Source organism: Gavialis gangeticus, unplaced genomic scaffold, assembly GCF_001723915.1.
Source record: "Gavialis gangeticus isolate Ggan-Ray unplaced genomic scaffold, GavGan_comp1, whole genome shotgun sequence".
Classification (NCBI taxonomy): domain Eukaryota; kingdom Metazoa; phylum Chordata; order Crocodylia; family Gavialidae; genus Gavialis; species Gavialis gangeticus.
Window position 1 is genome coordinate 141,936,380 of NW_017729032.1, and position 10,804 is coordinate 141,947,183.

Consider the following 10,804-nt stretch of genomic DNA (forward strand, 5'->3'; position numbering starts at 1 on the left):
GAAGGAGGGAGGAAGGGGGTGGGGGGGCAGATCAAGGCCCTTGTGGTAAGGGAGGGAGTGGGGCTGGTGCAAGTGTTGCCCAGCTGGGGCAGAGTGGGAGAGGGATGGAACTGCAACTCATCCAGGGGGTGTTGGGAAGGGGAGGAGTGCAGCTCCTGCCGCTGTGCGCCATTCATCCAGGAGCTGCTCATCTGGCACTTGCCTATTTATCCGGCAGCTCCCACTGCTTGTCCAGGAGGGCATGGGAGTGGTGTGTGCCCCTGGATCTGCATGGGGTAGGCGGGGCTAAGGCTGCACTCAGGGTGAGCTGCAACCACTCCAAAAGTTGTCGTAGCCTCCTTACAGGCCCAGCTCCCAGTGTTGCTGCCTGCCCCAAGCACAGCCCTGGCCCCACCATCCCCACAGAGATCTGGAAGCACATGCCCCCCTTCCCCCTCAGTGCTCTCTCAGACAAGCAGTGGGAGCAGCAGTGGGAACCACCAGATGAGCGGCTCCCAGACAAGCAGCATGCAGCAGGGGGAGCTGCCCCTCCTGCCCTGGCTGGGCAGTGCTTGCTGCAGCCTGTCCAAGCCCCATTCCCTCCCTCACTGCAGGGGTCTTGATCTGCCCTCCTTATGCCCCATCCCTTCCTCCCTCCCCTTCCACTACAACAGACTTACCAGCTCGACACCACTCCTCAAGCTGCAGGGCTGGTATCAGAAATCGTATCAGGATCAGCTGATATGCCTCCTTAAAAACTGGCTATCAGTATCAGCCCCAAAAATTTCTACTGATGCACCCCTAGAAGTCAATTCTACTAGACCTGCTATTGGCAAACTGTGAATAGTATGTTATTGAAAGTATGCAAGTTACACACATTATTTTTTACCATTACCTTTTGAGTTTTTATACTCACCTAAACCTTTTTGTCCAGGGTTTTTAGCAAAGTTAAAAGTAAACTGATAAAAATCTTTGAACTTTATTGGATCCTTTAGCTCTTGTTCCAGTCTTGGCAATAGAGCTTTTAGTTTTTCTGTGGTGTCACACCTGTTGCAGAAAAGATTATGTTTGTCTATAAATATGCATACTTGTTAAACAAACGGTCTAATTTTAAAGACATAAAAATATGATAACATGCAACTGCAAAGCATCACTTTCATTTATATTCTATAAGCCATGAAGTATATCCTTCACCAAATGTTTAACCAGAAACAAGGGGTAATGTTATATCCAAGCACCTAAAGTACATATAAAATATTTTATAAATGTTTATTTGGTCTTTTTCAGGTTCTTCATTAATCCACGATCTCAACTAATGTAAATTTCACATGCTTAAAGAGCACTGCCAGAGTGCAGAAAAAATGAAATATAACTAGTTATAAGTATTATTAACTGTAATGTACGGTTTCAGTTATTATAATAAATTAATTTGATTTTTTTAATTCAATTTACCTGAGCATCCATCACAAGAATTACGACTACTACACATTAAACTTATGCCTAAAAGTTAATATTATATGAGTTCTCAGTCACTGAATTGTACTGTCACAAATGTAAGGCACACTTCAAACTAAAACCTAGAAAAAGAGCTCTTCACTGTGCCTAAAAGATACTTATGCCTCAACTGATACAGTATCATACTGGAAAGATAAGGGCTTTTCAGGTTCACATGACTCAAACTAATACCAAAATTTATAGGATATTGGCAGTATTCTGAATTACACCTAGAAACTAATATGGAACAATATAGTAATTACTTGAAAATTATAATATCTATTGTGACTAAATCTTCTCGGCTGCCAAACAGCTTATGTAAATATTTTTACTAGCTGACACTTCTAGAATAACTTTATTAGGGGGCACATTGCTGTTATCCATTCAAAAGGACAAAGGTTTGATAATAACAAATTCACTAATGTTGATAAAGACAAATACATTTTTGGCTTCCAAAACCACCTGATTAGGAGCTATCATGATATCAACATGCCACCTTTATACTGAGAGCCTCTTGTCTGAGGAACAGGTCAACTCCCTAAATAATGTGGATACCTACTGTGCCTTCTAGATATTCTCCACTTGACAGCATTAGACCTCAAAACCAAATTACTTTAATCTAAAATCCCAATTAATGCCCCATACAAGCAAATACATGACACTACCTGGGTTTTAAAAGGAAAAGTTTCAAACTAGCAAACCAGTGGCATTAAGTCCAAACCACCCAACTATCCTCCAAGGAGCTTTGTAGGTGCTTCAAGCACAGGAAGTAACAACAGAATTGTTCAAAACACTGACTGAATTCCGTCAGGAAAGATAGCAATACTATGATGAAATGTTAAAAATATCCTAAAGACAAATGTCCAGAAGTGGCTCAATAAATCTTACAATAAAGGGTATCAAATGTTGCTGGCAGACTTAAAAAAAATTAAAATAAAAATCAACATGAATGCTAGTTGGTTGCTAGATAATGAAGCAATTATTATTGTCATTATAGCCAGAAGTCAGACTGAAGGGGATAAAGTAATCAGTGGACTTCAGATGACACTAGAAGTTGTTTTATTACAATCTGTCAACATCCTTACCTAAAAAGGAAAGGTTAGAAAGAGGTCAGTACTTGGTGAGATCAGTAGCAACACACAGTTATGCCCCTACTCAAGAAACAAATCACTTGGATTAGATAGAAGTTGCCACCTATTACTAATGTCTTTCTGCAGTAAACTAATCTACAGCCAAATTAAATTTTATTAGCAACAGGAAATATATGTTCAAGTAACAGGTCAAAATTTTCCACCTACCTCTACAGTCTCTTTTAGCAAAATAATTTGTTCCTTCTGATGTGGATCAAACAAGGACAGCTACTTGATCCATCTTTTTCAAGAAATAAGTATAAATAAAACATCATTTTCAGTAAGAAATGTTTGATTCTTTTGCTAAACAGGGACAGTATGGCTTAACCTACAAGTTGATCAGCCTGAGTTCCAATAGCCATGATTTCACAGACACTGCAGATGAAGAAAGTTTTCTTTGGGTCTATTACCACAAGAAGAATTTTAAGATTATACTACAGTTAAATTGGACATCATTTCCACCACCAGGGCTCTAACTTCAACTCCAGATATCTCCCTCTTTTTCCAAAGGTTCTCTGAATAATAGTGGTCAGCAGAGAGAACGATTATTTATGGTACTATTAGTGAATAAAATTAGACTTAATGACAGTTAAGCCCAGAATTTGATTCACCCAATATGTGCAAAAACTTAAATAAGATTAAATTATGAAGGAATATCTTATCCACTTCTCTTTCTTTGCTGCCTATAATCCAAACACTCCATAAAAGCTTTGTTTCCATTCTCAACAGATAATGGTCCCAATGTCAAACAACATGCACTCTACTGAAATACCTTAATAGAATTTTGTATCATTTATACCAATAGCTCTTCTATCACATCTCCATATTTGAAAAGTTATTTGCTAAGGTCACAGCAAAGGTTTTGCATTAGCATAACAGTTTGATGAAGCAGGAATTGCTTCATCAATTGCATTTGTGAACCTGCTACAATGACAGCCACCATCACAGATATTAAACAAACTATTTACAAAGCTAAAAATATGATTCATTACAATTTGTACTTAACAGCCAGGCTCTCACATTGAGTGTTATCACAGACTTCCAACCTTTGCAAGCCAGGCAGAGACAGACACAAGCACATACAACATACCATAAGTAAACTGTGGGACAAAATTACTGCTATATACATTTTGGTGACTCGCTCTATAAATTTACTGAATACAGTTTTTAAGAAGCCTTTTCTGAGTGAATTATGTGCATCCTGACTTTTAATACCTGGCCTGAGTGTGGTTTCTAGTAGTAAAAGCTAAGAAAGCCAGAACTACCATATTTCTTTAAATCCAAGATGATTTAGAATGTAAGATGACCACCCCCTCCCAACAATTAGATTCTATACACTGAGAATTTATAAATTTGAAGATAGTTTTAATTTTGTCCACCTCACCACTGCAGTGGGGCAAGCAGTTAACAGGGGGGCAGGTAGCAAGCGAGTCAAGCAGCCTGCCCCTTCCCCCTTAACAGTGCCTGCACCCTCTGGTGCCTGGCCACAAAGTGACTCTGTCTCCAAACCAGCCCCACAGCGCTGGTCATGGCAGTGGCGGTTCCAGCCTTGGCACCATCACAGTTGGCAGCTGTTGCCACTGCTGTTGTGTAACCAGGCAGGGACCAGAGTAGCCATGTGACCCAGGCTGGACCCGCGCAAGTGCATGGGGTGGGGAGGCAAAGAGCAGAAAGGCTCTGACTCCAAATCCAGGATGGGACCTAATGTAGTAGTTGCCTGCCTCCCTGCTTGTACTCAAATGAAAGATGAGAAGCTCTCCCAGACCCATCATGTTAAACGGGGGAAAAAAATCCTGTCCTGGATTTCAATAAATATGGTAGTTCAGTCACTTTGGGGGAACAGATAAGACTGTGGTTTGTCACACTGGAGACCGAAATTCTCTGTGTAGAGCGACTTGACAAAAGTAGTCAATGACACCGAAATGTATGGAATTTATCCAGTCTCTAAAACTAGATGGGGTTTAGGGTCAGCCTAGGTCTTCTGCTTACTGTTTTCAGCCCTAGAAATGAGTGCCAAAGTTCAAGTTGCAGCTAATTTGCTATCAAACAAAAATTCAGCAAGTACACTTACTCATTTATTTTCTCTTATGAATAAAAAAAGGGATACTCTTTGGACAAATGTAAATTTACATATCATTTATATTCTAGGAGCCAATATGAGAAGGAAAAGCTGCAAAGGTCCACAAGTGTTTTAGCTAGCTTACAAAACAGGGGTATAAAAAAGATAACTAGGCCAAGGTGAGAGACAGGAAGAAAAAGAGTAAGAAATCATCTAAACAGGTGATTTACACTGAATAAAAGTCTAGATTTTTTTTTAAAATGCATCATGATTATGCTTGTCATGGTTCAAGCCCTGCTGCAGCCCAGTTCAGGCATTTGTGTAAATGAATCACAGAAAGTTGATAGGGTGGTGGTGGTATTAACATAGGAAAGTGTGGAATCCAGACAGTATAGTAGGTCAGCTGTGTGCATCTTCAGGGTGACATGGAACAAGTCCATGGAGAGTTTTAAAAGCTTTCAATAGATTTGGCTCAGCTCCTAAGAAAGTTGCACCATAAAGAAAACCGACACACTCACCCCAATTCTGTCATGCCATCTACAAATTCCTTTTTGCTGAATTCACATTGAGTAGCTGCCCTGAACTTCCAGGCTACAACCAAAACGCTGATACTGGCAGGGTCCAGGCTTAAATCATCACAGAACTGTTGAATCCCATCAATGCCAATTTTATTTTCATCCTGTGGGTCTGCAGTTCAAAATACAAAAAGAATGACAGTTCTTAAACCTTCCTATGGAATACTGACCAGAGTACTTTTGATATGCTGCACTGTAGACATTACTGTTTTTGAGTACTTCTCAAGCTCTTTATTTGGACGTTAATTCAAAATCTAATCAATTTCAAAATGTGAATTCAAACCAGATTTAAAAGTCTTCCCAAGTCTCTCTGACAATCTTGTTTTTAAAACTACTATTAAAAATATTTGCTTTTTGTTTTTTTAACTCCCCCCCCATAACCATATGAAAGAAAGAAATGAACAACAGGGAAGCTGCTTGAGAATAGGGAGAAATCAGTGAAACTGATTCTCAGCAAAGTGTTATAAAAAGTACAATAAATGAGCATGTACTAGTTAGTCAACAGCAACAGATGCATAAAAGAAACGCACTAGATGATGTCCACAGATCTTTCCCATCCTCACCCCTCCAGGGACACAAAAGAAAAGGACCTATTTTAACTGAGATCACCAAGGTTCAATTATTGTATTGCGATTCAAGGAAAAAAATTAGCCTTGCAGACAGACCAAAATCAATGCGACAGTGTTTACAGTGCTCAGCACTACAAGGCCTCAATCTAGATTAGGTTCCTCAGAACTACTGTAATTGTTCAATAATAAGCTATCTTATAGGGTAGAAACACTCTGTAATAGCCAGTGTCTGCTTATGTCATAAGCCTGAAATTTAACTTCTGTTTTAAATAAGGAAATCTAAACAAATGCAAAAATCCTCTGTGGAAAATTATATTTGATTCATAATTGATCCCAAAGAAATTAAACACTTCATATGTAAACAAGACTGCTATTTTCTTTTAGTTTGGAACCCAACAGAGTCTCTTAAAAATACGTTACACAAATCTAAAGTAATATTCTCAAAATTATACTTCTACTTTTCACAGTTATGCAAGTTACAAAATACAGAAGTTATTCCATCATTTGGGAAAATAAGTCTTAAGCATTTATTTGACTAAAATAGCCAGCCACTGTATGAAACATACAGTTAAAACAATATTTTCAATACATCACAAGGTTGACATTTTGCATAAATACTTGTTATGATTTTATCCTTCCCTAGGCGTGGGTCTTACAATCTGATCTGACTGCAAGATTGGAGCCTTCATTTTAGGGTTCCCTCTTGCTTCTCAAGCTCTTCTAAGGATACCACAATAGTAACTAAAGAATTGATACTATAAATAGCCAATAGTTAGAACACCAAGTAGAAGTAGTTGATGCAGCAAAAACATGTTATTAAAGTATTCCATCAAAATCGCTATGTGTATAAGTAATGAGTAAATCTTTCCAGGGTATTAGTTGCAAAAAATCAGGTTCCAGGATAACATCTAAATGTATTTCTTAACTTCCTAAAATTATTCCCAGATATTTAAAGAGTCGGTACTGGAGTTAATGGCCAAATTCTGACCAGTTTCAAGAAACAGGATTATTCTATCCTTAGCATAGTGCTAACTCCTGAGCAATTGAGTGAACAATAAAAATGAACAAGTGTAACTTTAGTTCAGGTGTTGAATATTAAATAAAGAGAACACTGAAACAAGAATAGCTGAGTGGACAACGAAATATCACCTCACATTTCAAATGCAATGCTAATGCAACCTACAGATTTTTGTAGGTTCTCTCTATTGTAATCCTCTGTAAATCTAGAGATAGGATTACAATGGACCCTTTATCAGGCAAAAAGTTTAGGTTATGGTTAAGATAGAAAAAAGTGTTAAACCAATTTAAAATGCACTGTCATGACTTTTCCTCTTAAATTCTGGGAAAGCGATGTTTAGATGTACACTCCTCCTTCATTACTTTCATTCTAGCACTACAGAATTGTGCTGATGCATGAAAACAAAAACCTAAAACTGACTAAATCACTTTAATTCACAGAAGTGAAGATGGAAGTAGAAAGTACACAAAAAACACAGTGAAGAAAAAAAAATTCCTTCATCTTAGACATTACTACTGACAGTTACAAATTTAAGAAGTTAAGTATATCCTTCACTTGACCACCTCCTTTCAAACTACTATACACAGATCAAGAAAAAAAATATTTAAATATAAGCAAAACCAACCAAAAGAAGTATCATAGTAATTAAACTTCTATGGGTGCACCCAAAGGAAATGTTCTAGTGCTGCCTAAGTGCCAGTGCATCTATAAACACATTACAACCATTTTTTTAAAATTAAAATTTTTAAGATGACCTGTATGTCAAATGGAATAAGCATTCATATTATCCACAAATTGAAAAGCAAAAGTATTAATAATTATATAGGCCAAGATGCATAGAAAATAATTTTGGTGAGAATCATACCATCTATTAGGATTAGAAAGGGTCCTTATTGATAAAAAATATGGCCAAAGATCCATTTTAAAAGAGTTCCACAGAAAGTTTTGGACCCAAGCAATAAACAGCAATGATTTAAAGCAGCTTCACAAAGCAAGCGTTAACAAAAAAATAATTGATCTAAGATAGTAACATTTTGAAAGGAATTCTTTCACTGGACAATGCCTTGGGCTTCTTTGGCCATATTTCTGCATTTTTCCTATTAACACTAGCATAAAAGAAAGAGTAACAGAAGATATAAACACAACTCCATCTTAAATTCACTCTCTCATGGATGTTTCCCCACCAAGAATCTCTTAACAGGTCATTTTACATGACTTGTGCTGTAATATTCAAAACCCAAAGAGTAAATTATGGATGGAGTTTCAACCTTAATCACATTTCCTTACTTAACGCATTTGTCAGAACCTTACCTATATCTGAAAATGTTTTTGTAGTATAAATAATACTACCACCATCTTTAAATTTAATTTTGAAAAAACGTTTAATACAAGAATTATAATAATAATGTTACCACATAACATATGACATACAAAAATTCCTTAACATAGTTTAAGGACAGTAGGTCATACATACTGTATAACGTCCTTTACAGATACAGAGTCTCCTCTTTTAAGTAACTGGATTTAGTTTCATTTAGCTCAGTTCTTGCATTATATTTCCCATTGTCAAGGTGTTTTTATACTTTACAAGTAAAACAGTCTGAAGTTTGGGATGAACACTGAGCCATGCAATAGTAGACAGACAGCCTTACATTGAAGCAAACCTCTCAAGGGCAGCAACACACAGAGAAAGTAACAACAGTTGGACATTATGTTAGCAACCTTTTATCTAAAAATGTTACCAGTGGCAAAAAGTAAAGGTATAAATGTAAATTAAATAAGTTATAAAACTGATCCTTACCTTTGTATCTGTTATACAATTGTTCTAATTTCTTTCTGTCTACTGAATTTTTCATGGATTCTTTGTAGTACAAGTCTGGGTTCTGGAAGTAGTTGTCTGTTGCCACTTCTAGTTTCCACTCATTCTGCATTAAGCAGTATATAGCAGTCCTTTCACCAGCCTGGGTAAATGCCATAAACTGGCGGACCTTGTCCTTCTGAGACGATTTAAGCTTATGCTTTGGGATGCAAAAGAAGCAGGAAAGCCAATGAAGCTAATCCAGAAGTTTGTTTCAGCACTCTACTATCAATGCCTATCTTAAAAGGGGCTTAGATTTCTTGGTGTGTGACATCTCCCACTTCAGAATTACAGAAAGACAAAGCCTTGTTCTTCTGCAGTTAAAGACAGCATTTTCTTCTGAAAACTGAAATGCCAGCATTTCTATGCACACTTTCAGCAGCAAATATTTTGGCAATAATAAATTCCGATCACTGTTTTACTTGCACACACAGAAACATTTTTTAAAAAGTGTCTGACCTCTATATGTTCCATTTCCTGTAAGGTTTAAAAAACTTATTTGGTTAAAAACTCTAACCTCCCCACCCCTGCAAAAAACCCAAAACCCCACTATGACTTTGACCAGTATGCTAACATGCCAAAAGTAAGTCTATGATTAATAAGTTCATGATAACAAAAATTTTCAAAAACATGACTCTTTCAAATGTGAGATTGTGTCTGTAAAGGCCTTGTAAAAAACTGAGCGTTTACTCTGAATAATCTTAAGAGTTTTCCTATTTTTTCCCAGCACTAATGAACAATACAATATTTTACAATTGACCATTTAAGACAAAGTTGCACATTTCACATCTGAATGTCAGAAACAATTAGGGACAATTGTTGCTCCCAAGTTAGTTTAAAAGAAAATACAACTCCTAAAGCAATGAAGTCAGATATTTGTCTAACTTATGAAACTAGAAAAAGTTTTTGGTTAGATGTATAAGAACTAATACCAGTATCTCTTCTATTCTCATAACGTATTAACTGCTGTGCAATAATCAAAAAAACAAGGATTTACAGAAACCAATAAATGTTTTTATTAACTGCAGTAAGCCAATGCTCTACAATGATCCAGAGCGTACTGTTGGAGAACAGGAAAGTGGAGTTAAAGATGACAAAACATGGTATGAAAGTTTTACAACTGCTCTCTGCAATACTTTTTGACTTTTTGCTCCTTTCTTCTCTTTAATATTTCTTGCTTTTGTTAACTGATAGGTTTTACAAGTTATCTTGTGGGGACATGACTAAATCTTAAATTTTAAATCAACACGCATGTATAACATTAAGCAAAGACTTTCTAATCTCACAGCATTAGAAAAAGCTATCACTTACGCAGTTTTCAATATTACACTACAGTCTGACTGTACATACATAGTTACTATTTACTGATTATCTCTTTAAACACTAATCACAGTAACCCTATCAGAAGGTTATTGCAGTTGGCCATAAAAGAGACCTGTATCACACACCCAACATGCACATGTAGCTCTTTTCTTTGAAATGTAGCTCCGACGATTGAAAAAAATGACGAAAACAAAACTGGAAACAACTTTAATTGCAATGATGGGGGAAAAAAACAAAACAAACCTATAATAGATTTTACAAAGGCATTTTGAAAGGACCTCTCCTATTCCACTTCAAAAAGTGACTTACACTTATGTCAAGACCCCCTCAGGGAAATGGAAATATCTGAGTTCCCAACTCAAATCCTTCACGGCTCACGCGAGATTCTTAATTCTCATTAAGAAACTGGGGGGCTGTGGTGTGGACACCCACACAGTCAAATGGGTCGCCAACTGGCTGGAGGGCCGCACCCAGAGGGTGGTAGTGGATGGGTCCTTCTCAACCTGGAAGGACGTGGGCAGTGGGGTTCCGCAGGGCTCGGTCCTCGGGCCCGCGCTGTTCAACATCTTCATCAGTGATTTGGACGAGGGGGTAAAAAGCACCCTGTTCAAATTTGCTGATGACACTAAGATGTGGGGGGATGTGGGCACACTAGAAGGAAGGAACAGGCTACAATCTGACCTAGACAGGTTACAAGGGTGGGCGGATGAGAATAGGATGGGTTTCAACACTAACAAGTGCAAGGTGATGCACCTGGGGAGGAACAACCGGCACCATACCTACAGGTTGGGGAACTCCC

The 10,804-nt window shown here is 37.6% G+C and overlaps 1 protein-coding gene across 2 annotated transcripts in view; it reads right to left on the reverse strand.

Annotated features, from left to right (window-relative positions):
* DCUN1D2 (defective in cullin neddylation 1 domain containing 2) overlaps window positions 1–10,804 on the reverse strand; it is a 53,744-nt gene that overhangs the window by 36,334 nt on the left and 6,606 nt on the right. The window contains exons 1-4 of one of the 2 annotated variants that reach the window (XM_019524067.1): window positions 10,315–10,390; window positions 8,626–8,842; window positions 5,181–5,349; window positions 896–1,026 (exon numbers count right to left, since the gene is read on the reverse strand). In XM_019524067.1, the coding sequence (XP_019379612.1) occupies window positions 896–1,026; window positions 5,181–5,349; window positions 8,626–8,800 (475 nt within the window). In that variant the 5' untranslated portion in view covers window positions 8,801–8,842; window positions 10,315–10,390. Of the gene's footprint in view, window positions 1–895; window positions 1,027–5,180; window positions 5,350–8,625; window positions 8,843–10,314; window positions 10,391–10,804 lie in introns of those variants that run through there. The other variant, XM_019524066.1, reaches the window with a different exon arrangement.